Source organism: Thunnus maccoyii, chromosome 4 (genome assembly GCF_910596095.1).
Source record: "Thunnus maccoyii chromosome 4, fThuMac1.1, whole genome shotgun sequence".
In the NCBI taxonomy this organism is placed as follows: Eukaryota; Metazoa; Chordata; class Actinopteri; order Scombriformes; family Scombridae; genus Thunnus; species Thunnus maccoyii.
Window position 1 is genome coordinate 2,377,358 of NC_056536.1, and position 26,802 is coordinate 2,404,159.

General features: G+C 37.9%; 1 protein-coding gene across 3 annotated transcripts; it reads right to left on the minus strand.

Annotated features, from left to right (window-relative positions):
• Positions 1 to 26,616, minus strand: dennd2da (DENN/MADD domain containing 2Da). 3 transcript variants are annotated; one of them, XM_042410124.1, is made up of 17 exons: positions 26,472 to 26,616; positions 22,156 to 22,222; positions 21,912 to 21,998; positions 21,657 to 21,722; positions 12,161 to 12,208; positions 11,522 to 11,617; positions 10,849 to 11,021; positions 9,697 to 9,809; positions 9,521 to 9,590; positions 9,345 to 9,422; positions 6,376 to 6,516; positions 4,306 to 4,454; positions 2,030 to 2,201; positions 1,864 to 1,914; positions 1,614 to 1,695; positions 1,259 to 1,501; positions 1 to 335 (listed from the first exon to the last, which is right to left on the minus strand). In XM_042410124.1, the coding sequence occupies exons 1-17, from the start codon at positions 26,499 to 26,501 to the stop codon at positions 268 to 270; spliced, it is 1,734 nt and encodes a 577-aa protein (XP_042266058.1). In that variant the 5' UTR covers positions 26,502 to 26,616; the 3' UTR covers positions 1 to 267. The 3 variants fall into 3 exon arrangements, with proteins under 3 accessions (XP_042266058.1, XP_042266057.1, XP_042266060.1); XM_042410123.1 differs by having other exon boundaries at positions 1,259 to 1,504; positions 26,472 to 26,615; XM_042410126.1 differs by lacking the exons at positions 21,657 to 21,722; positions 21,912 to 21,998; positions 22,156 to 22,222; positions 26,472 to 26,616 and adding an exon at positions 15,859 to 16,271 and having other exon boundaries at positions 1,259 to 1,504.
• Positions 26,617 to 26,802: the final 186 nt, after the last annotated feature.

Genomic DNA, 26,802 nt, shown 5'->3' on the forward strand with positions numbered 1-26,802 from the left:
TGGACTTAAAAAACGAGTCTTTATTTGAAATTATTTTCCTGCTCATCAGCGACAGACTGTGACCACAGCAGAGTACCGACACGAGGAACTGAAGTCTCATTTTGCCAGTGTTTCACAGAGTAGCAGCAATATAGCCATACAGTAAGTCACACTTTGGTACATCATTATTTAAGAGAAAACTGACACAGGAAATAAAAACACACAGTGCAAAATTCACATCTATTCCTATGTACTCCTTTATATACACCCAGTTTCCCATGCAGAGAGCTAGTGTTTCTTTTTCTTGTCCCTCTTCTTCTTCTCCTGGTATTCAAGGACCTTTTTATAAAATATTCCTGCAGGAGAAAAAGACAGAAGCTCTGATTAGTATAACATAAAACATTAAGTTGTTTCAACATAAGTTCAACTGCAGGAATGTGATCATTTGAAAGTTTACATAGAGCTAATGATGAGGATAAGACGATTTAATTAAAATGATGAGATTTTACAGCGTAAAATCTTTATGTTGACAATCATCTAAACAGAAAGACTTGAATAACAGAAGTTGCCTGTGCTGCAGATGTTGTATGTAGATTTCACTTGACTTCTGATATCTGGTTTTATTCTAGACTCAGTTTCAGGTTGATAATATACTCAGATTCTCTAAACTCCGAAGCTAACAGATCTCCTTTTAATATAAAAGATAAAAGAATTAGCCAAAGACAGATGTCATGTCCAATAGGTAAAAGATAACTGAAAAACTTGTTCTTCACCGACGCATCACAAAGCAACGTGAAACCTTCTTACACCTGATTAGGAATGGGGTTCAATAGCATTTTATTAAATTCAAATCCAGTATGGATCCGAATCCTTATCAAATCTTCAATGAACAATTCTGCGAGTAAAAAGGCTAAAATAACTGAAACTCAAAGATGTCTAATCACCTTGTGTTGGCACAAACACTACAGTTTTTAGTGGCAGCTTAATCAATGCTCACAGACTGTAGCTACAATCTCAAAATGTATGAAATATTCAGATTCAAATGTTGATTTGATATGATTTGATATGAATCAGGGTTTAACTGAGAGATTCTTAAAGTAATATGAGCTGATCAGCTGATCATTTCGATAGAGAAGAAAACACAAAAAAAACACAGTCCACTGGCGGTTGTACATTGATATTACAGTCATGTGTTTTTTTCACTCACAAACAATTTTTGCAGCTGCACAGAGCACATTAACCAGAGAACACATGCTCGATCAGGATGCTGGATCCTCACCTTGCTGTGGTCCAGGCTGCTGCTGCTCCACATCCTGGATAAACAGGTCAAACATCTGAGTCTGGATGAACTTCTTGACGAAGTGCCGAGTGGTCTTGGACTCAATGGCTTTGTAGAAAACTCTCTTCTCAAACACCGCCCGCTCTCCGCTGCGATTGTATTTCACATGTGACGTGTAATGGCCAACTGTTTTCACAAAGAACAACAGAAAGGCCTCTGACACCACCCGGTTCAGCTCCTCCACTGCTGAAAGAAACAACACAAACCCCTCGCCGTCAATCCACATCTAATTTAATATTTACAAATTTTAGAATCAATTCCTAACTAATTTTTGATTTTGGTGCAATTGACTTACTTGATGCTTCTTGTCTGTGACTCAGTGCCTCTTGTATTTCAGCTTGGAGCTTCGGGGGCAGAATAGTACTCTCGTCACCAATCTAGAAAAAAGTCATTTCACAATTTCACATACATAAATGTTTCAACTTTGACAAAATAGTTATTCTCTTTGAATTTCAAAATCATAGTTGATAACCAAAATATGCATTTATTCAAAAATTGTTTTTAACAACATTTTTGTTGATACAACATAACTTCTAGTCTCTTACTGAAACAATGAAGGTTTGCTTTTTGTCCTCAGATAAGTCCACGATCAGCAGCTGTGTTACAAAGAGAAGAAAAGGGAAGAGGTCACTCCAGCATCAATCCACCACACTGATCTAAAGTTTTCTTTTCTTTTAAATATGTCTTCTGGCATTCCCCATGATAACTCACATCAGTTTGGTCGGTAACCTGGTCTAGCAGGTGTTTCTGGACCCCCAGCAGGTAGGGGGTGGGTGCCATCACTACATCGATCAGGATCTCCGGAACAATGGAGATTAAGGTGTGTTGCCAGGTAAAGGGGTAAAGGAGGGCTGCTACTGCATGAATGACCTGGGATAATGTGCTTTAGAGAAACAAGAGAGATGATGTCAGACCCCATTATAATCAAATTGTCCAAAGATTAGCACATCATGAAAGAAATGTAAAATGTCTTTCTTAATGTTTTTTTACACCATGGCTTTTGGCTGCAAAAGTGTTACAAGCACAGGTTTACTAAAAATCCGCTGAGTGCAGAGATCCTGCCACTGGAACTTTAATCACATTTAAAAAGCTGTAAATGGCTTCACTTTGTAAAAAAAAAAAAAAAAAAAAGCAAAGTAGATTCAAAATGGCTGACTTCCTGTTGTATGAAACTTGGTAGGCAGATGTAACATCTCCAGACTAACCTCTTGGAGCCATACCCTAAGTCCAAAGATGGGGACTTTGAAATTTTTTAAATTTGTCCACACCCAAACCAAGACTCATATCAGATATAAAGCCACTTCTGATGTATATGCAAAGTTTCATGAGTTTTCAAACACTCCTAGCACCTCAAAAATGCTAAAAGTAATTAGGAGCTGCTATAGAACTGAGAAGTCACACTCAAGCCCAATTGTGATACTAACTGAAATATTTACTACTTCGAAAATAATTGCAAAGCTCCATGAGATTTCATGCATCCTAAAGGACTCAAATGTGTTCGTAAAATGAAAAGTGACGCACAAAATCCAAAATAGATGACTTCCTCTTGGACGAAAAAATTTGAAAAAATGGCCCTCCTTTTGGGGATGCTATGGAACCTGCTGTCCACATCCAAGCCCAATCACTACAGAAATTTGCAATTTTCACCAGTTCTGACGCGTGTGCCAATTTTCTTAAATTTTCAAGCATCCCAAGCCCCTCAAAACTGCAATAGTGTTAATATTATTAAAGCTTCAAGCAGCGATGAACAGGCCCTCACACCTCGCGTATGTCAGAGGGAGTGACAGCCGTGGTATTGCTAATGGAGGTTTGTTGACACAGCTCTGAATTGTCAGGATTATCGTACACTGAGTAAATGGGTAAAATAGTATTTCCTGTGTCCAGTACATTGTGCTGGAGATGACATATTGGAAATTGTGTATACATTTGATGAACTATGTGTCATTTTGAGTCATACTCATAGTTCCACCTACCGACAACAGGAAGTCAGGCTGATTTGAAAAACATCATCCGATTTACATGCTGAAATTTGTCTGCATATGAATTACAGTGTCATGACGCATAATTGTGGTTGCTCTCTAGTGCCATATAGTGGACACAGGATGTGATACTTAACTCCTTGGTGCAACGTCCAATAAGAGCCCGGTCCTGAACACATCTGTAGGCCCACAATAAAAGCACTTCGACTATGGCATGCCCTAATTTCCGCAAAGGTGCAAGGGCCCAATCATTGCTGCTTGCAGCTTTAATTTTTATTTAATTTTAATTATCAATTAAACTGTATGTTATTTTTTCTGATTAATTAATTAATTAACAGTCTACTAAACTTAAGAAGATAGACAACCAGAGGTGACACGTTCAAAGGTGTTGTTTTGTCCAACCAACTGTCCAAGATATTCAGTTTACAATAATATGAAAAAGGAAAAAAACAGCAAATCCTCATATCGGAGAAACTGAGAGAATGTTTGGCATTATTGTTTGATGCATAACAAATGATGAATTGATCATCAAAACTGTTGCCAGTAAACCTTCAGTAAATGGCATAATCAAGTAATCTGGTGGTTCCCAACCTTTTTTGCTTGTGACCCCTTGCAACCCTTCATCACTGGCATACCAATCTACCAAAGAGGGTTTTTTTTTTGTCATTTTCATCATCATTTTTTGATTTTAAAGGTGTAAGATTTTCCAGTACAAGAAAAAAAGCAAAATTTATAGGGGAGTTTGTTTAAAAATACACAATTTGGTGCAGCTTTCTTATCCAGTTAATCCTTTAGTGACCCCTTAAATTTGTCTTGTAACCCCTTGTGGGGGTCCAAACCCCCAAGTTGCGAACCAATGGACCAATAAATTAATTAACTAATATTTTCAGCTCTAAGAAGAAGAGACTGCTTGAAGATGCCCCCCTTCTGAAATGCCTCCAGTGAACCTGATCTGTGACTGAGCTGTCGTCGTGTGTGTGTGTGTGTGTCCAGGTGAGTATGTTGTACCCTAGCTCATCAGCGATGAAAATGATCCGTCTCTCCAGGACAGCAGCAGCGAACACCAGTAACACCTCGTCGTCTGTCAGGCAGCCAAAGAGCGTGGCAAAGTTGACGTGTTCCAGCCAGGAGTCCAATGGTCGAGTTAGACTGATAATCTGGTGGAGAGTCACCATTGTCATGAATATTTCAACAACTGACATGTCGCTGACATGACACGGTTACTACACCAATGTCTGACTGCAAAAACACTAAAGCCTTATTTAAAGAAAGGGATGAGATGCAGGTTAGTCTTCTACTACCATATTTTTCACATTTAGAAGAGCATCCTTACCGCCATCATGAACAAGAGGCTTTATGCAGCCAGAGAACCATGCATTTGTTTTTCTGTTTACTCCTGTTGGCTGGTTGCAGTAACTCTAGCACACTGACCAGCATCAGTGAATACTTGAGATGAGTGTGTGCTGTTGAAACATGGTATTGGGCCTGATGGTAAAAGTCTAAGGTTTCTGCTCTGAGGTAAATGTTGGGCAATGCAAAGCAAGTTGAGACACAACTCATCACAAATACGCCCATCTGGAGGATCTCACTATATGAAGTCACTGGGTTACACATTCTCATGCTATGTGTGAGTACATGTGTGAATTGTGTATTGTGTAATCTTTCAGCCAGTTTCCTCTATGTTCAGAGACATAGAGGAGGGGGTAAAGACACAGCTGCCTCTACATTCATGTTTTTCACTTCTGAAGAGTTGGTTACTTCCTTTCAATCTCCTAGGTTCTTTGAAACTTAAGAAAACAAGACTGTCTAATCTGCAGAAATATCTGCTTTATGTTTTCCTCTTGTGTTACTTAATTCAGTCATATTTCCTCAATACAGCTTGGCTGAAGCCTCAGCTAGATCCCATCTGCACTCATCTTTTATTTACTACCATTTTAGGTTGTCTGAAATCTCTAATGTGTGTATCCTGTCTAGATTTCAGACAGCCAAACATTTGAGAATTTTTAAAAGCTGGAATTTAAAGGACAGCTTTTACCATCTGGGTTGTATTTTAGCAGTACTGGCCATAAGTTTTATCAGTTATGATAACATTGTACTTCTCAAAACAATTGGTGAGATCTCAGAGCCAGTCACATTGCTAAAACAAAAAGGTACAACAGCACAAGAAACAGAAGCAGTCAGATGATCAGACAGGTTCTAAACAAACCAGCAGATTATCTACCTTTTATCTAACTCATTTTTATTCCTTGACTTTTAACTCATTGTGTTAAAACCAAGAAATGTCTCTTTGTCTGTTAAACCGGTCTTTGTGTCTTTCTTGTGTTGTTCATGGCCTTTGTTATCATGATTGTACAGCACTTTTTTAAATGTGCTTTATAAATAAATTTGATTTGATTTGATTTGAACTCCATTTTACTTGGAGACAAAACTGTAAGTGCACAAGAAAACTGTGTGCACACAACTACAGTAAGTACAGTAGGTCAAAGGTGAAGCAGGAAATGGGTCTGTAAACTGTGACTGATATTTATAATGGACAGTTTGGGTAATAATTTTACCATTCCACTTAATTTTCTTGTCCAAATAAGTTCAACTAACCTAGAAGTTTGTTTACAACTTGTCTGATCATCTGACTACTTGTGTATCTTGTGATGCTGTACCTTTTTTTTTTTTTTAGCAATGTCACTGGCTCTGAGATCTCACCAATTATTTTCTCACATTATCATCTCACAAAAATCTATTGTGTGCTCAAATGAATTTGCATTACATTACATGACATGCTCCAGTTTCTTCTCTCCGTATACAAGACAACGTCGTGCAGTGTACCCGATGATTCTGTTGCATCAGAAACTTTATAACTACATTAAACCTGAGATATTCTGAAGCTTTAAAGTTAAACTCTAATTTAACCACCCTCAAGTTTCATGATAAGCTGCCACCTACACAAGAAGAGAAGTGACTCTGTACATCTGCATGGTCTTTGGTTACTACTGTATAAATACTGAAAAAGAAGCACACAAATGTTTGAGACCTACAGTATATTATCACATTTGAAGTGGACTGCCTTGCTTTTGCTCTGACCTCAGTGCCTGACTCAGGAATGAAGCTCTTAATCTCCACAGTGTTCCCCGGAGCTGGGAATGGAGCCTCCCGCAGCTTCTGCATGAATGGGTAGATCATGGCCATGGAGATCTGCCGCCGCTTCTCCACCTCATCAAAAATCTGTACACACACACACAAGAAAACACACAGTCATGGATTGGTTAATGTGTTTTCTGACATGTTGTTGTGTTTTCTGATGTGTTCATGTGTTTTCTGAAATATTGTGTTTTCACAGTTTTATGTGTTTTCTGAAATGTGTTTTCTGATTTTTTAATGAAATGCTGCATTTTCACATTTTTTATGTTTTTTTCTGAAATGTGTTTTCTGATCTGTTTATGTGTTTCCTGAAATGTTGTTTTGTTTTGCACCTCAGGGCCACTGCAGGTAAAATGGAAGAAGCTTTGAAATTAAAAACAGGTGCATATCAGAGAACTGAGGTTTCTTACTAAAAGATGCTGAAATGTAAATGGGAAATTAGTAACAAAAGGGCTGTTTCTAATAATAATAATAATAATAATAATAGTAATAACAATGATAATAATAATAATAATAATAATATAAACCCACGGTTCTCTGGATGCTATTTGACATTTTACATTATCTCTTTTCTAGACTTTTTGGGTCTAGAAAAGTGTTAACAGAATTACAATAATCTAAACTAATAAGCATCTTTCTTATGAGTTATAAAAAGTTCAATTATATCTTATGTTTTCAAGGTAAAGACAATATATGTTAGCACATGGTTGTTTATTGTCATCGTAAGCACAACAGTTGTAAATTCTACCACTATAGAGCCAAGCTGTAACAGAATTTGAAGTACTGCATGTTCAGATCAGGGTCATAACTGGGATTTTGGAAATACTGAGGACATGAATTAGGCCTCAGTATTTCAACCAGACACCAAAAATAAGTCTCAAACTCTTTTAAATAATTTGAATCCTGTAGAAGCAGCTTGGTATTTAATAAGAAACCAAATTCCCAGAAAAAAAATACACAAGATGTGAACTCAGTGTCCTCAGTGGAGAATCATTTATTCACAGTAACATTTTGCCCCCACTGACCTTCGGTCTGCATAAAGAGCAAGTGACACACATCACTAAACAAACACACACACACACACACACATATATCAGACCATAGTCACTTTTGGGGACGTTACATAGACCCTTACCATAACCATAACCCATACATGCCTAACCCTAACCCTAACTTAAACCTTAACCATTGACCCAAAAATCAGATTTTTCCCAATTGGACAAGACGTCAGTTAACTGGTCCTAAGTCTGAAATTTGTCCCCAAAAGTAGCCTATGACAGATCCACACATACAGGTGTGGCTCCTAGCGACACCGTTGACACACTTATTGTTCTGTCAATTTTAGCCCAGCACATAGGTCCTCTTACCTATAACATACAGTGGATTCAGAAAGTATTTATACCCCTTCACTTTTTGCACACTTATTAGTGTTGTAGATTCAATTTGAAATGGATTAAATTGGCCAACCTACACTCAATAACCCATAATGAGAAACTAAACATGTTTTTAGACATTTTTGTGAATGTATTATTTTGCAAATAATAACAATGTGTAATATTTATTTCTTGTTATTTATTCATTTAATAAAATGAATTTATACCTACATACACAATACTTTCAGGTTACACTTGCCAGTTGCATGTATATTAAAATACCTTCATGTTTGGGAAGCAAACAGATTCTTAATGTTTCCAGGTGGGTAAAGTTAAGCTATACAGTCTAGATGACCTTGATCATACTCAAGAGGAAACAGAGCAATGCCTAACTTTCTATTAGGCATTATTTATCAGCAACACCATGTCCTTTCTTAATCAAGCTACTGTAACTATTGCTGATTGGGCACTTGCCTGGCACTGAGGTTTGTTCTTTACAAACATGAAATGACTCAAACTCTTGGGAGTCACTTGTACCACTCCTACATTATTGCCACAGCCATATAAATAATGCAACAACCTCAAGGTATCACACATAAACAAATGCTGTATATGTGTGTCAGATGTACTTTGACAATCTTTAGCTTTACCATGTTCAACCCAGCGAATCACTGAATGGTCAGATTGTTTACTGTAGTGAGCTGAATGCTAATGGTGCAAGAATGCATGTAAGAAGTGGCAGCAGATTTACATTCCATGCACCACATCATTTTTACAAAAAACTGTCTGTCTGTCTTTTTTATACTCTCATTACCAATTCACAATAAATATGAAAAATCTGTCTGTTTCTGAGCTGCACATAGTGTATACAATGAAGCTAACACATCCTGTATCATTTCCATCCCAGTTTGGAGTATTAACTCTGCTGCACTGCAGTCTTTGTTAATGCCAAAGGTATTTCCATAGATTGTCCAAATTTATGTGCAAGATATGATCACTAAATCATGCATATTGTAGTTAAATCTGTGTGTTTGGTTGCTTCTTGCAAACCAAAGATGTAATTTCATGCTCTGGAAAAAACTTCACTTGTGATTTTTTTCTACAATTGACATTTTGCTGTCAGAAATAAGTGTTTGACCACCGAAATCATGGCTGTTTAATGACCTTACAAGAATGGTGACAAGGGAGTAGCATGCATTTTTTCATTGTTTCTCAATCTACCAAGTCTCAATTTTATTTAGTGAACTCATCCAAGTCATCAGCACAGGCTGAGGTTACGAATTACAGTCAAAAAAAATTGGCCTCCTACTACCTAGTTTGGCAAGATGCCATTTCCTTAAGATTAACTAACCAAGTACTGAACCTGTCAAGTACTGTCAAGGGCAAGAGCAGCACTCCATATTTGGACATATTTTGAATGACTGATCAAGGAAATACTGTAAATAATAAAATGAAGAAGCTAAGTTTAGCCACATCGAGAAATAATCTGAGAGACACCAAAAAAGATTTCCTCTTTTAGAAATGTTCACTTCAAATTACCTTGGAGAAGAGGCCAAAACAAGCCACGCTGCTGATGATGCAGTAAGCCTCAGGTGGACGAGCTCCCTTCCCACCAGGCTGCAGATTGGACAGTGAAAGGAAAAGGATGTTTGATTAAAGATTAGAAAATGAAAATGCTAACACCCAGTGAGGACAGCTTCAGTCCACACACTAACCAGTAACCTCCTGCAATATCCGTTTCTTCTGCTACCGTCAATCTCAGTCAGCACAAATGAGAAGGTCTCACTGCAAATAGACAAGAAAAATGTTGAACTAAACCATGAATGACGGAAAAAGGATTTTCAAATTGAGAGCTTCAAAAAAAGCTAGCATAGAGTAGGTTCAGTTGTACCTGTGGTATTCTGTCAAAGGAGCCCAGTTGATGCCCTCTGGGAAACAGAAGAGGGTGATCGCCTTCAGTGTCTTCTCCTCCTCCTCCTTTTGAAATCTGGCCATCCCATCTCTCTGAAGTGTACACACACACACTCTTTAAAAAAATCTTTGTTTTCTTACAGTAAGTAAAATGATCCTCGATTAGTGCTTCACAGTAGTAGCAAAGCTCCCAAACACCACTATAAGTAATCCTAATTCAAGTGTCTGTATATAATTTTACAGTCATTTGAACATCTTCAACAAATTATTTAGACTGATGCTAATAGTTAACTTATTTTTGGACTGCGTTACGGCACAAGTAAGGGGAGACAGCGTATGTGTCTATCAAATGCTGTGTCCGGTAACGTTAATGTCAATTTTTTCTTCTTTTATTTGGTGAACTGCTACATTTTATGGATACATATGGTAATACAAGCAGCCAAAATCTCCACAGGGCATCTATATAGCAATATTTTATAATGCTCTAGCAATAGATTTACCTCCTTTAAACTTCAGAGATGGTTATTAAAAATTGGATTTCTTCTGTTTTAGAGAGCAATGTCTGTGGTCATCTTGACTTACGTTACATGAATCATGGTGTTTGAATCCCAACTAATCACAATAAATCTTTAATGAATCATAGGCTAGCAGTATATTAAAGAGCACCTTTAACTACTCCTTGAAAACGGTTAGTTGTAAATGTCCAAGTTATGTGTTTTTAATTGACATGGAAGGTTTTCATCAATCACCAAACACTAACTTATCAATTTATAAAACTATGCAGGTTGGTCAGAAACATCTTTCTAAGATATCTGCCAATCCATGTTGAAATGTTGACACCTATAGAAAATACACCATTTGAACTCAACTGACTACCCTTGTGCAATGTTATCTAGTTTCACAGAGATGTGGTACAGCAGTGCAAGGCCAGCGGTACAGAGATTGAAAAGACCTTTACCAGTCATCTGAGCTACTGATATTCTAACCTCAAAACACTTCAACAGAAATGTATCTGTAAAATTTCAGTAGAGGCAAAGTAAGGTTTCTGTAATCTAATCTGTCTCACTTAAAAGGCACCCCTGTTTACTTGCGTTTACTCGTGTGTACCTTTGCTCCACCAAATCAAACTGACCTTAGGGAACTGGTAGGTGATCTGAGGTTCATAACTGTCGCCACCCCTGGTCTTCTTGAGGCTGACCACTACCAGATACTCAAAGAAGTACTGACCACTGACATAGCGGTGCTGCACGGATGTGTCTGCCTCTGCTGGAGCCAGCGGATCTAAAGGCTCTGGGTCTCTCACTCCTGCATGAAAATGTAGAAATACGTTGTACTTTAGGGTACAGCATTACAATTGAGGTCCAGGTGTAAATGCATACAGGCCTCATTAGATCAGCACTTGGTCCCCTGTGATGATGTGAGTCACAGTAACGCCATGTCTTGACTCACCAAAGGCTTGTGGCCTTATACTCCCTGCAGTGGGGATGGGAAAGGTTGTTGATGACTGTCTGAAAGCCAGATAATAACTGGAGGAAAGGAAGAATGCTAAATTTGGATTCGATAGTAGGTAGAGACATGGTCAACAAGACAGAGCAAAGGGAAATTCATCTAGCCATCACAATTTGGCCCTTGTCAAAGTCACTCAGATCCTTACGCTTACCCATTTTTGTTGCTTCAACTCTGTAGTCAGCTTTGAGGCTGTAATTGCATTTTGTGCATTTACAAAATAAAAAAAGTCAATTTACAAAAGTCAGTTACCGTAAGGTGAATAATTTTTCTTTGATGAAATGTAATATACTACTCACTATCTCTTTTGCCTATGCGGAAGGAGGAGAACATGGCACTAAACCTCTTGAGGGCCCCTTGTCGTTCACCTTCATCTTCACCAGGTGGGATGGTGCCTGTTGGGGAAACAACATCAGCAGCTACTTAATACTACAACCTCCAACCGCAATATAAGCTTCCCCACCCTTCCCCTACCAGTTTAAGGGCCCTGAACATCCACACAAGTGTTAGCATTTATTGAGGCTGATTAGACCTCAGCTCAGTTTGAAGTTGGTGACGCTAGTATGTTCAGAATGATGTCACCAACATCCATACAGATCAAACATGAAGAAGTGAATTATGCTGTGACTGAGGTGTGCCAGTGGAATCTATTGCAACAGCTGCTCTCCTCTGTGAAGGAGCAAGCTTCAAACATCTCAGAGATACCTTTTAAGCCTACAGGCAGTAGGGTTAGTATTAATACTCAGAAGACAATTTTTTGTAGAGTATTCCTTTAAGATTGCTTGGATGTAAAACATGATGAATCTCAATTATTAGACCTTTATTTGACTATCCAAGGTTGTTTCAGACATGATTCAATGAACTCTTATCTTCAAAGTCAAAAGAAAAGTGTATACTGGAGATAGTATATCTTGTAGGAATCTAGCTCCTGTACTTACTTTGTTTCCCTGCAACATCAGAGAGGAGGTTACCTTTGGGCTGCTCACCTAGAAAACAAAGAGAAACATTGAAAAAAAAGGTGAATAAACCTACATCATTACCTACATTATGTATAAAATACTTGCAATTCCAATCAAAGTGGGGTGAAAAGCATCCAGAGGGGTATTTTACGAAGGCTCAGTAACCAGGATTAAATTGTTTCATAAAGCCAACTCAAAGTTAATGAGGTCAGACTCTTTCATGATTTTGAATTTGAGTTTCCTATGTATCATAAGTGCAGAGAATTAATATGGAAGATGTACAATGTCATTTAACAACTTTCAAGTATCAATAAGACCCTGGCCAGTCATTTTATTTAAAACACACAATATGTAATTTCTGCCACTAAGGGTCTCTCAGTCAAAACAATGACAAAAGACGTAGTGTGATGACGGTGTGACGTAGCAAACTGAAGTAAGTTTGGCTTACTTCAGTCATCATGCTTTCTGAAACATTCCTCAGGTATGAAAATGCCTGATACTGACATGCTTCAACTGAGCAACCAAGACCACTTGATCACTAAAAGCAGAAAGAAAAGTGTGCTACAGTTGAACAGTGACAGGCGATGACCACCCAGAAAAAGCAACGTATATGGAATCTGTGTTGATATCTCAAGTAAGTCAATTGCAGAGAACAGTGCCCAAACTAGGAGCCACTTCAACACTTGTAAATGAGGAGAAAATTATTTAACAAGGTTAGTTTCGGCACAAACCCAGACTCCACGATCCTTGTAGTACAAGGCTGAAGCAGATCATGACAGGGGGCACTGAAGGAGGTTATCTCAGCCTGTCCAAGTATACAAACAAATGTTTATTAAACCACCTGTTTACGACTAATTCAGTGATGGCATTGTCTTCCATACTGCTCAGACATGGTGAGCATCTGGTTTTGAATTGTGTCGGGTGCTTGGACCTCATCATACTTGCATGCAAGTCTAGTTGGATCGGCAATTACAATTTATTGGAAGCAACTTCTATTAATGTTTTCCTGTTGCCTAACAACAAAGGTTTTGTAACAGGTCTTCCTATCAATCCTTAGTGTGTGCTGCAGCAATAACAGTCTGCTGAATCATTTGTTTACTTCAGACTCTCAGGAAAGAATTTTCATACTAGTGCTGCATTCAAGTCATCTGGGAAAAAACAGCTTTCTACAGAAAAATTCTGTGAACCTTATCTTCAAGATGGCAAATAAACAACACTAGGAAAAAATGGTCAATACTATTTAAAATTTACAATTCACCTCAGGCTTCAGCCTTTAATTTACTCTGAGATAGTAAACCCCATTTGGGAACCCGGGGTTCGGTTATGATTTCTCTGACTATCCAAATTTTAGTATTACAAAGTTGAAGAATGGGAATGGGATGCCATCCCACAGCAGTGTGTGACCAGGCTGGTGACCAGCATGAGGAGGAGGTGCCAGGCTGTTGTAGCTGTGTATGGTTCTTCCCTTTGCTACTGAAGCTCCTGTTTGTTAAATGAATAAATTGTTAAATTGCCAGTATGTCTTGTTTCTTCAAACTTCAATCATCAAATCCACCAAACAAGAGTCAATGGCAGAATAAGCTGTTTGGCATTGGCAGAGAAGATTTGGCATATTTTTCATGGGTGCAACCCACAAACTCAGCCCTGCTGCTCATCTCACAAATGCACATTACTTACAAATGTGGCACCATTTAAAAAGGGAAATAAACAGGCTTTCCAACGGTATAAGACTTATTGCCAAGAAGCATTGTTACAACAAAGAAATAATCTACCTAACACAAATTTCCTTACTTTTTGTGCTAAGTTTATTATATTGTGGTGGAAGCAGAATTTTCACAGATGGATATATCAAGGGTGCATATAACTGAACTGAGCTGAACCTTTAACACAGAAGGTCCGAAAGACAACAAAAGCCTATTTATTGTCTTGACACACAATATTGCAGTAAAACCAGTTTAGTATAAAAGGCATCTACACAGATCACCCCAGTAATGGGAGATATGTGTTGAACATGTGTCCTTAGTGGAAAAAAGGTATTAGATCATGGTTAATTCAATTATGATGATAAAGCAAAGGTCGCCACACAAAAACAGGAGTTCTAATCCCAAGTGAATCACTTTAAAACTGGTAACACTTTACCACAAACTGCATTCTTGTTGGTTTGAGGTTGTTTCTGCAATGTTTGGTTTGCTGTCAAACCTTATCTCCTATTTATCACCCACTTAAACAAATGTGTGATGTGAAAAAGCTGAGTGAGAACATTCAGTACATTAAGGATGAGTTAAACTGAATGTATCATGAACAAGCTACAGCTGGAGCAGAAATCCCGCATATTGTTCAGGTTTCACTTTCAAACTGGTTTACATCCCCGGTTCCTGACAACAAGCTTTACTAAAGCCTAAAGTCCATCTCTTTTGGCAAGATAAGGTGTTTGCACTGTCAATAGCAATGCCAGCCAACACCTTGCAATTGCACCACTTTGCACATAACTAGCCACCAAAGAGCATATCAATATAGCGAAAGACTATCTATTACATTTTGCTCTGGTTATATACAGTCACACCACAGGAAGCATTTTCTAAGCCCACATGCTACTTCCCAATTGTATTATTGGTGTTCACCTATGAAGCGGGCGTACATAACAGTCCTGTTTAACAGCCTCACACCCTGAGGCTCCTGAACATGTTACAACATCATGCTGTCAATTCTATAAGAAAAGGAATGGCGCTAAGGTCCAATGAAAACTTCTCCCAACTAAAACTGTCTGAATCCCATAATATGTTCATATTTTCTTTTTTACTAAGAAACTCCCAGATGTATATATTTCAAATTCAATATGTCCGGTTACATCCAAAATATAGCAGTTTTAAGCTTAAAATTTCTGTTTCACCAGTGATCCTTTTGTGTCAACAACCGCATTCCAGGCTTAATGTGTAGTCAGCCATGAAGGACCTCACCTAGTTTTGCTAAGTAGAAAGGTGTTTGACTTTAAAAATGAAAGGAGGCCTGGTATCACTAATAACAACACTAGTGTTTCAACCTGACAGCAACAAACAGATATTTCTGATAGTGATTTCCCACAGCTTCAGTATGACCCAAATTCTTCAATTTAATACATTTATAACTAAGAGTTGATGAACTAAAGACCTAGGGGCAGATTTATATACATTTATACCTCACATGCTTAAGAAGCCTTTAGTCATTTGTCAGAAAATAAGCCAAAAATCTCAATGTCTGCCTACCCCGAAAAGGTTATCTTGTGAAGAGGCTGCATCAGAACAAACTGCATCTATACATTTACTGTTGCCGTCATAAACTTTTAAGCCACACACGTCGCATTGGTCTGCCTAGTACATTATTCAATTCGGCAAATGCCAGTTGTCTGCAGTGGCCTATTAAAACCACTAAACACGGTGGAGACACTGATATAAAAAATAGAGTTCTTCTTGGTGTACCACTTGATATCCAGATACACAAGTGGGCACAACCTGACCGAGGCAGGTTACCAGCACGCTTCAACAGGTAGTCGTTTGTCGATAAACATCATAACATCAAGCGTGACGCTGATTTGTATTAATGTCACATATCGTGGATAGATTGGTCTAACATACGAAGGCTCAGTCAGGCACATAAGTGATAGTGAAACGCCTCGGCAGTGTCAGCGGTCCAATACTCACTCCATCTGCTCTTTAAGTTCGTCAGTCCGGGCCCTTTTCTTCTCCTCGTTACCGCTCCACTCATTGCTGCTTAACTCCTCAAAATGTGTTCCTCTCAGCTGTTTTTGTCCGAAAACTCAACAACACAGCTGGGGCACTTTATCGTCTCCATTCCTGCGCATAACATCGCATACTGGCTCGTGTGCTCACACAGCTCTGCTGGGTGCGCGCCTCAGCGGTTATGTGCTGCGTTCAAGTGATGACGGGCCGTAATGTATTTCCCACAGTTTTATTAGTTCTACCTCTTTATTGGCCGTAATAGAAAATCCGGTTATGAGCCATTAAACTGAAGTCCGTCACACTATAAGTTAGTAGCAATTTATGTTGGCGCAACCAACATGAACACCACTCAAATAGGAAGCGTGTTAAGTAGGTGTTACCCCCACACCCAAACCACCTCCCACAATAGATTCAACATTCGTTCTCAAAGTAAATACTTCAGGCCTAATGGCTGACTTAAATTCAAATTAAGGATGACATTGTGGCCTATGCCAAGGGCCGTGGATGCCAGAAACACAAAATATCATTTCTTTTAGTCCCTCCTGCTGAAACCCTGAAGTAACCAGCAGGCAATGGCCCAATTTCCTTGAGTGAGTGCAGGCCACTCTCTACCTTCCTAGGAACCTGTTAAATGTCAGAGCTGAGTCAGACTTTCTTCCACTGTGACAGGGATGTTAAGATAGGTTAAGATTCTTGGATTCTTGCTGTTTAGTAGTACTTTCAGATCATAAATACTGAAATACTGTTTATTTCCCGGAACTTTCACATGGCTATTTGCCTCACAACTACAAAATAAAGTTCACATCTGTGAAATACACTTTCAATTTGTGTGTTCATGGAATTCCACCTTTTTCCTCAAAATTCTGAGGAAAATCTTACAACTTGAATATGTTTTTTCTTAAGTAAAAGTACCAGTATAGCAATGTAAAAATACTCCACTACAAGTAAAAGTTCTGCATGAAAAATCCATCTTAAGTAAAAGTACATAAGTATTATCAGCTTGATGTAGTTAAAGTATTGCAGTAAAAGTTGTTTTTGTTTTTTGTTTTTTTTAAGATTGATTTGATTCATTGATTGGGACGGTGTGCAGTTTTAAACATTAAAGATGCACTGCACCGGACTTGGCTCGAAGCTAATTTGCATCCGTAGTCCCCCGCAATCAAAACATACAACAGCACAACAACAAACAGTACAAAGCAAAAAAAAAACAACCCACAGAACACACCATACAAAATACAAAGCTACACACAACAGCACATCACATACACTCACAATGTCAATTAGAAATTAATAATTTAAACTTGTCAAATATGAGCAAGACTACCTGCGCTAATGAGAAGACCATAGATGGAGTTTAGACTCAATGGTCACACAGCTGATTGGTCATAGTAGATTTTTTTATTTGGCCTTGAATGTATTGATAGAACCATTTAATTTTTTTTAACTAGGCACAAATTTGAGAATAATCTAAAATTGTCAAAGCTCAGTAAATTGTATTTCTCTAGTAGCCTAAAGCGATGGAAATGCATTGGCTTTTTGTCTAGAGTTTTTAGAGTTTGTTTGTATAAGGACTCAAGAGGTCTTGTGGCTGTTTCTCCAGCCTGCCCTCAACACGTGATGCAATAAGACATATAGGACAGAATCATAGCATGCATAAATATCTTGGCTGCGTCCAAAGAGAGACAGTTTCCAATATGTCTAAAATTTGCTAAGTTGTACTTTATGGTTTTAACTGTTTTTTTAACATGTTTCTTAAAGTTCAAATTTGGATCCAGTGTCACACCAAGATATTTAAAATCAGTAACAGTTTTTCAGTATCAATTTTTTTCACCTTTGATGAGAATATCAGCGTTAGGAGGTTGTACCATAGTTTTAAAGAAAAACATACCTTTTGTCTTGTTTACATTTAGACTCAGATATGACTGATCAAGCCAATGTGTGATCCTTTCCAATGCAATTGTTAGCTTAGCAGCAGCTAACTCAGCTGTTTTTGCATGTGTGTACACAACGGTGTCATCTGCATACATTTGTAGTTCTACATCATAACAATGTTGAGGGAGATCATTAATACATAGGCTAAATAATAGGGGACCTAACACTGACCCTTGTGGAACACCCACTCTGCACTTCATGTTACTGGACAGTGTGTCACCAACTTTAACACATTATATCCTATTAGATAAATATGAAGACATCCATGCCAGTGCCCTAGAAGAGAAGTTAAATTTAGAGAGTTTCGATATTAAAACATCATGATTGACTGTGTCGAATGCTTTACGCAGATCTAAAAATACAGCACCAACTACTTCTCCTTTGTCAAGTCTTGATTTAATTTGTTCTATTAAGTGCAAGGTAGCAGTTTCGGTGGAATGATTAGCTCTAAAGCAAAATTGCATACAATGTAGACCAAAATTGCTTGTATTAAGAAATGTTGTCAGTTGTTTAATGACAACTTTCTCAGCAACCTTTGAGAGTACTGGCAGTATACTTATTGGTCTGTAGTTACTGGCTTCAAGGTGGTCTCCTGATTTAAAAATAGGCGTGACAATGGCACATTTCCAGTCATCAGGAAAGGAGCTGTGTTTAAAAGACAAATTAATTAAATGAGCAATAGGGGGAGTTAAGATATCTTTGTGTGATTTGACAAATATAGTGTCAAATTGGAAAGCATCTCTACTTTTGGAGCTTTTTAAGGAGCTGATGATTTTGTTTACTTATAACTCATTAATTAGTCTCTACCAGCTCAAAAACCTGACCTGTAGCATCGATAGGAACAATATCCAGTTTCCTTTTCATAATTTTTTTTCCTAACTCATACACAGACTCAAGAAAAAAATATTATTGCAGATTATCAATGTTTTTCCAGATCAATTTACTGTTGCCTTTTGCCTCATTCAAAACATTGAGATAAAAACAAGATTTAGCTTCTCTTAGCTCTTGGATAACTTTGTTCCTTAAACCTTTATAAATCAGCATGTCAGTGTCTCTTAGTTTTAATTGCCTTCCTTAGTGCAGCATCTCTAGATTTAATTAGTTGCCACAAATTTTCATTAAACCACGGTAAAGTGTTTTTATTTTTAGATGTTATCTGTATCATCACATTAAATCTTTCCCTCACAGAGTTGATTGTGTGATTTAAAGTATCACAGCCATAGTCCAGATCATCAGAGGACAGTACATCATCCCAGTTCAAGCTGTTAATTTCATTGATAAATTCTTCTTGCTTAGCTCTGGGTATGCATTGAAGGATCATTGTCTTAGTTGCCGTGGTCTTAAATTTATTTTCAGTCAGTTTTCTCGTACATAGGGTTAGGTTATGATCTGACAAGCCAGTAATTAAACTATAACTTTAAGTTATTCTTTCTGGTTTGTTAATAAATATCAGATCAATTTGTGTACTGGAGCATTTTGCAATCCTAGTTGGGCCTTTTACTAGTTGTTCTAGTTGGAATTTCTTTGTGATCATTTTTAGTTTTTTCCTCTTAGTTTTATCCTCCCAGTTCACATTAAAATCACCCATAAGTAATAATTCTTTGTTGAGATTGCACTCTTTCAAGACTTCTGTGAGTTGATCACAGAAAGTGTCATCTGCAGAAGGGGGTCTATAGATACCTATGATGTTAAAAGACATTTGCTGGGATAACATTATTTTTATCCCAACATATTCTAACGTGTTACCTGCATTATAAACCACACATTCACATGATGTTGTCTCTCACATAAAAAAGCACCCCTCCTCCTCTTCCACCAGGTCTGTTTCTTCTGAAACATTGGTATCCAAGCACCGTGAACACACTCGCAGGAGTTGTTTGTTTCAACCATGTTTCAGTCAGACACAGAAAGTCCAGATTTGAGTCAGACACAAGATGAGTTAGCGGATTGCTCTTTGCAGTAATGCTTCTGATGTTAAAATGTCCACCAAATAGCCCCCTCGGTTTCAGCTTCGGCTTTGGCTTTGGCCAGAGGGTAGAAGCTCCTCTTAAACCCCTCAGCACTGGCCTGGTGCACCCCGAACCTCCTCTCGACCTCAGCGGGGAGAAAAGGCCATCATCCAGGCACTTAGGAACCCCAGAAGATGCATGTGGCCAGGACCGTTTCCTTCGATGTTGAGATGGATGTACAGATGGTCTTACTTGATGTTTAATCTGATGTTTACATTTGAAAACCTGGACTGGCTTGGTAGCAGAGTCGGCAGGGGGGTGATCTGACAATCTCTCCATCCCGATGAGTGACCCCCAATCATATGCCATCACTTCATGAATCCAGAGTGCATAGAGAGGCTCCAGCATGCGTGGATTACATTACCAGCAAGGATCCTTTAAGTTTTCCTCTTGTTTTCAAAAAAATACTCTTCTGTTAGCTTCTTTAGTGCTGTATCTCCTTTGGAATATTGGTAACAGCAGGTAGCAGTTAGCAGTTGACAGCTAGCTAGTTGTTTTGATTTGAAAAGTATCCAAAGATGATGTTTTCTCTCCTGTTCTTGCTGATCCATGCTATTACTTCTTCTTTAGAGTCCTTTCTGAAGATTACTGAGGCTTATATTGCAAAATGTTCCAGTTTTTAGGTCCAAGTTTGAGATGTAATCATGAGCTCACTGCAGTGCAACCACTCCTTTTTGGCTGTGACTTTAAAAGTGCTGCTGTAAAGGTCCCATGTGACAGTACGGATGCACTACTATGTAGTCCAGAGAAAACCTGGCTGGATGTTGGAAAGAACCAATTAGCCTGCTTGACACGTATAGGTCCATACAAAGTGCCATAAGTATTATGAGCTTGATGTAGTTAAAGTATTGCAGTAAAAGTAGTGGTTTGATCCCTCTGACTGATATATTATTATATATGACATCATTAGATTATTAATACTGAAGCATTAGTGTTAGAGCAGCATGTTACTGTTGTAGCTGCTGGAGGTGGAGCTAGTTTACACTACTTTATATACAGTTAGCTAGTTTAGTCCAGAGGTTCCCAACCTAGGGGTTGGGCCCCTCCAAAGGGTCACCGGATAAATCTAAGGGGTCATGAGATGATTAATGGTAGAGGAAAGAAGAAAAACAAACTTCTGATACACAAATCTATTTCAGTTTTTGGATTTTTTCTCTAATCTTTTGATTTTTGGTGAAATATTGGATCATTTGAACATTTATTGAAATGGAAGCATGTGAGAAGTTTAGAGGGAAAAATCACTATTTGGTGGAGCTGTTAACAACTCATAGACATGTGAAATGTGACCCCGACTACACACTGCTTTTTATGAGACGTCAAAAGCCAAAAAGGTTGGACACCACTGGTTTCATCTTTAACAATGTGTTGTATTTTAAAAGCTTGTTGTATTATCCATTGTGTCAAATCTTCATCTGAAAAGTAAAGCTGTCAAATAAATGTAGTAGAGTAGAAAGTACAATATTTCCTCTGAAATGTAGTGGAGTGGAAGTATAAAGTAAGAGAAAATAGAAATACTCAAGTAAAGTACAAGTGTTGAGTATAACAAATTTTCACTTAAGTAGGCTACAGTACTTGAGTGAATGCATTTAGTTACAGTGCTTTCCACCACTGCTTTATTATCATATATGTAATCCCATCCAGTTGTTTTGTTAAGTTCGGTCAGGCAGCTGATGTATGAGCCAGTGATAGTGAAGCATGAATAAAGCAGCTGATGTAAGCAGGACTTATGTTCTGCCTTAAATAAGAAATAAGCTACACTCCATTTAGCATGCCACACTTTGCCATGCCACTTGATGCTCATATTACCTTCTACCATACCTGTCTTGTTCATCTGGTCCTGAGTACTGTGTGGCAGTGAGGCACCATATTCATCTGGGACTGACTCTAGGAGTAAAAATGTAAAAGGATATCAAGAATTTGAGGTCTACAAAGTTTACATTTTTCTTCATAAGGGAACAAATTGATTTGTCATTGTATTGAATGTGAATGCATGTGGTTTTTGTTATTATCTTAGTATATATAAGATAGTAAAAGAAATGGACTGACTGTGGATTATGAACATATATTGTTTACCCTTTCTTGATGGCTCCCGGACTGATGAAAAAGACCACAACCCTCTCCGCCTTGGAAATCCACCCTCTTCATAACTGTTGTGCCTTTCTGTGGAAAATTCACATAGACATTATGAAAGAGTTACCAATAAGCAACAGACTAAATGAGATTCAGGTATTGTCTTCATTAAATGAAAACATTTCAGATGACTATGAACGGTACTGCATGACCAGTATGGTCAATAGCTGGAGCACTTCTGTCTTACTTTTAATTCGCAGAGATGAGAAGGTCAATCTCCTCCTTGACCTTTGAGACTGCTGATGCTCCACATTCTAAAAGAAAAGGGAACAATGATACAAGTAAAGGAAATATGAAACTGCAAAGTAAATGATCAAACCACCACCTCATGGTGGAATTTTTCTGGGCAAAGCCAACTGGGACTAAACCCTGTGGCAGATGCAGAAAATGCTGGAGGGATGACATAAAGGATGTGGCTAGGGAGGCTACCTTGCTTAGCTTGCTGCTGGGGGAAAATGGATAGATAAATGGATGGATAGGGATTTGCACATTTTTGCTCTGCAGAGCAATTTGTTTCATGATATTCTCAACATGCTGTGGTGAAATGATCAACTTTATACACTAGATAACTAAGAGCCAGATTACCCATGAAATTAACTGAGGATAATCCTCAGAGGATGGCCCCTATGGATTTTGGTGATCCAGTGGCCTTTTCTCTTAGAACACCCTCACACTTCCATTTCCCCTTGCACACAACATACTGTATTTCAGTGGTAGGCAAATAGTGACCCCTGGGCCAAATCCAGCCCTCCAGCAAAAATATTTGGCCTCTGGATGAAAGTTGAAGTTTTGATATTCATAGTTTAGATAAAGTTATAGATTTAAAAAAATAAAAGACTCATGAAAATCCCAATGAAAAAAACCTTGTTACATCTAAAACTGCCCCCACACGATGACAGGCATTAATACCATGGTTGCATCATGCTATTTCAACAGTGCATGGGGATGAAATTAAGTCTTATTAACCTACCAGGAATTAAATTTTAATGTGTGAATTCCAACGCTGTTTTAATTCCACAACTTTAGCCTATTCACCAATAACATGATGGTGTGTTGATGCCATTTTTTTTCTAAGGCAACAACAACAGTACTTTCAATCAACCATAAGGAGCAGAATATATTGATGGATAACCAATAAGTACGTCTCTTGTCTCAAAGTGCAACACAGAACATATATTTGTGTGAGTCTTTTTTTTTTTTTTAGCCAAATGAGTATTAAAATAACCTGTAACTCTGATATGTCCTCACTTACTAATAGGAAAAATCACATATGCCCTCAGATACAACCCTAAACAGTTTTATAAATCTATCTCATTCTTAAATGAATTAAAAGAAATTAACAAAGCGTATGGGCCTGCACTTCTACTGCACTGGTTAACGGCCCCCACTCATTAAGAAAAAGCAAAATCATCAGTGCAGCTTTAACTGCTAGCCTTGTTTTTGTTGTCACTGCAACACTGTATACTCCAGTTTATATTCACAAGGTATTTATTTGAACAGTTATTGCTGAGTGAGATTAACAGTATGTTGGTCTGAGCCTTTAGATCTTGGTGTACAGGCTCACACTGTATAGTCTTAATAGTTTTTATGCTCCACTCTGAAACTCAAGTCAGTGTTTAGCCTAAGTCACTAACACTATCTGATACCAGTTTAATGATGCTATTATTTCTCTACCACTAAGTCACTGTTGTTGATTTGGTTTGTTGCTGCAGATTTTATAGTAAGTTGGACAACTAGCTCTTGGTTGAATACTCAACTGGAGGAACATACTGTTGTATATGAGCATTACTGCTTCTGCATGAGAAGACACAGCCGCTATTTATAGCAGACCGAAATGACAGGACATGAGGATGCCCTATGGGAAAACCCCCCTCCAATATAAACCCATTGTGTACAAGTGGAATGTAAGGCAGTGTTTGTGCAGTATACCATAAAGTAAAGTATTTGTAATATTAGTTTGTTAAAAGATACAGAACATGGGTTCTTTTCTGCTGTGGATATTCCATATTTCTGTTCCTGAAAGCTTTAGCATTTGCAGTATAGTCACTCATTGATCTTTTCTGGGAAAAATCCTCTGGCACAGGAAGTGATGCGCTTTATGTTTCTTGTTTGTTTTGGGTAAATTCTTTAATGTACCCAAAACAAACAAGAAACATAAAGCGCATCACCATTGAACAGCAAAAGAAACAGTGAGTGAACAAAAAAAACCTGCAACAAGTCAAAGCTCTTACATAGAAAGTCCAAGATGCCACAGTATCACCTGCACTAACTGACAAACCAGCACTGCAGTCATTGCTTATAAAAGACAGATTAAAACACACACACCACTGACATCTGACCCGGGGCCTGAAGGCAGGTTCACTGTGTGTGTTAGTGATAATTAGATTCATTGCAAAGTTTGTTTGGTGATACTGTTAGTACCACTGAAAGCATAATCTAACCTGAAATGGCAAAGGCCTTAAAGCGACATTAAATAATCTTGACACAAGATTATTTACATTATTTTGAGGTTATTTAGATCAGTGGTTCCCAACCTTTTTGGCATGTAAGCAGTGATTGAAAGTAACTAATTACATTTACCCAAGTACCCTACTTGAGTACAATTTTGAGGAACTTGTACTTTACTTGAGTATTTCCATTTGATGCTACTTTATACTTCCATTCCACTCATTTCAGAAGAAATTGTACTTTTTACTCTACTACATTTATAGCTTTAGTTACCTTTCAAATGAAGATTTGACACAATGGATAATATAACAAGCTTTTAAAGTACAACACACTATTAAAGATGAAACCAGTGGTTTCCAAACTTTATGGATTTTGACATCTTAGAAAAAGCAGTGTGTAGTCAGGGTCACATTTCAAATGAGTTATTAACACCTCCACCAAATAGTGATTTCCCCCCTAAACTTCTCATGTGGTTTAATTTCAATAAAGGTTCAAATGATCCAACATTTCACCAAAAATCAAAAGATTAGAGAGAAAGTACAGATTTGTGTATCAGAATTTTGTTTTTTCTTCTTTCCTCTCCCATTAATCATCTGACAACCCCTCAGATTTATCTGGTGACCCTTTGGAGGGGCCCAACCCCTAGGTTGGGAACCACTGGACTAAACTAGCTAACTTTTAGACAGTAACATGCCGCTTACACTCTGATGCTTCAGTATTAATAATCTAATGATGTCATATATACTAACATATCAGTCAATGGGACCGAACCACTACTTTTACTGCAATACTTTAACTACATCAAGCTCATAATACTTATGTACTTTTACTGTAGTAGGATTTTTCATGCCGGACTCTTACTTGTAATGGAGTATATTTACATTGCTATATTGGTACTTTAAATTAGGTAAAGGATCTCTGTACTTCTTTCACTGCTTATGAGCCCTTAATACTAAACTTTGTCTACCTGCGACCCCTCGCCACAGATTACATAATGGATGTCTATGTGTGGTGGCTATTTCAACCAAAAATTCCAACTATTTTATTTGAATACTTTTACAAGACTGAAGTTAAAATTATCCAGTGAAAGCAAACAGTAGATAAAAAAGTGAAAACAAACCCAATTTTGTGTAGCAAGAATGTGTTTTTCTGCTTCTTATCCTGCTAATCATCTCTTGACCCCTCAGATTTACTTTGCAACCCCTTGGGGAATCCAGACCCCTAGGTTTGGAAACACTGATTTAGATAATCCTGAGCTCCTGTCTTGAAGAAGGGTCCTGAGTTAAAAATTGTATTAAGTAGGAGAATTACGAGTTGTTCAGCACTTCAGTCTGCACCTGCTCTGATACCAGTAGTGTATATTACAATACCAACCAGGCTGTGGAAACATAAATACCCTGATGGATTCAGGGTTAAACTGTGTTTTTGTTTCACTTATACAGTCATGGTGCGGTGTCAACAGGGGAACTGTTTATATTATTGTAAAGTAAGATACAATTTAAAATGACATGGTGGATTTTTTTCACATTACACTAAATACTAAACTTTACTAGGCCATTTATAATCAGTCCTACGTTTTACAGGGGGCCAATAAAGAGCCAATAAAGATTATGCTGGCAGGAACAGGTGCCCAGGAAGTTGCAATAGCTGATAGTTGTACCAATAGTTTGTTGCTACATTTCTTCACATGGGTACAAAAAAATAAGTCACCCTCCTCCTAGAATCAAATTCAAATGGTGTACATTTCTGATGTAATTCTTACCACAGGAAGTAAAAGTGAAGTTGTCAAGATCAAAGTTCTTTGTTCCTCCTGTCATGTGATACTAACAGGAAATGTCAGTGTCTCAAATGTTTTCCCATGATTTCACTGTGCGTTTTTTTTTATTGCTGATTCGCTCATTTCCAGCTACATTATTGTAATACTGCACCTTAATATCCTTTGTGTTTCAGATATCAATATCAATGAATCATATGTAAACTCACCATAATGAAATAAGGGTTGCAGCCTTGAACCCATAGCATAAAGAGCATAGCTTGAGGAAGAAACGTACTCACCACCTGTTCATGCTGTGACATCTTGTCCATTTCTTTTGGCTGAATAGATGGAAGAATCCAGCACTAATATGATGACTTTGGCATAACTGGTTAATCAGTAAATACCAACTTCAACTCTCATATACAGGCAGTGTGTCTAATTGTGGTAACGATGAGGCTGCAAGTGCACGTATGAGGAAGTGCACTTGCTGAAAGGCAGTTGACGGACTTCAGTCTCAGGCAGGGATTTCCTCTTTCAATGTACAACCAAAGCACAGCGACGCAGACAACACAACATGAGTGTGTGCATGTGTTTATCTGCTTTCTGGTTGAACCTGTTCATCTGCTGTTT

Excerpts from the sequence above, each read along its gene's own strand:
- dennd2da (XM_042410123.1), bottom strand. The coding sequence starts at position 26,501 with ATGGACAAGATGTCACAGCATGAACAGGTG. Across the intron at positions 21,723-21,911 it reads CCGGGAGCCATCAAGAAAGG|AGTCAGTCCCAGATGAATAT; the intron begins GTAAACAATATA and ends TTTTACTCCTAG. Across the intron at positions 11,022-11,521 it reads CCGCATAGGCAAAAGAGATA|GAGTGAGAGACCCAGAGCCT; the intron begins GTGAGTAGTATA and ends ATTTTCATGCAG.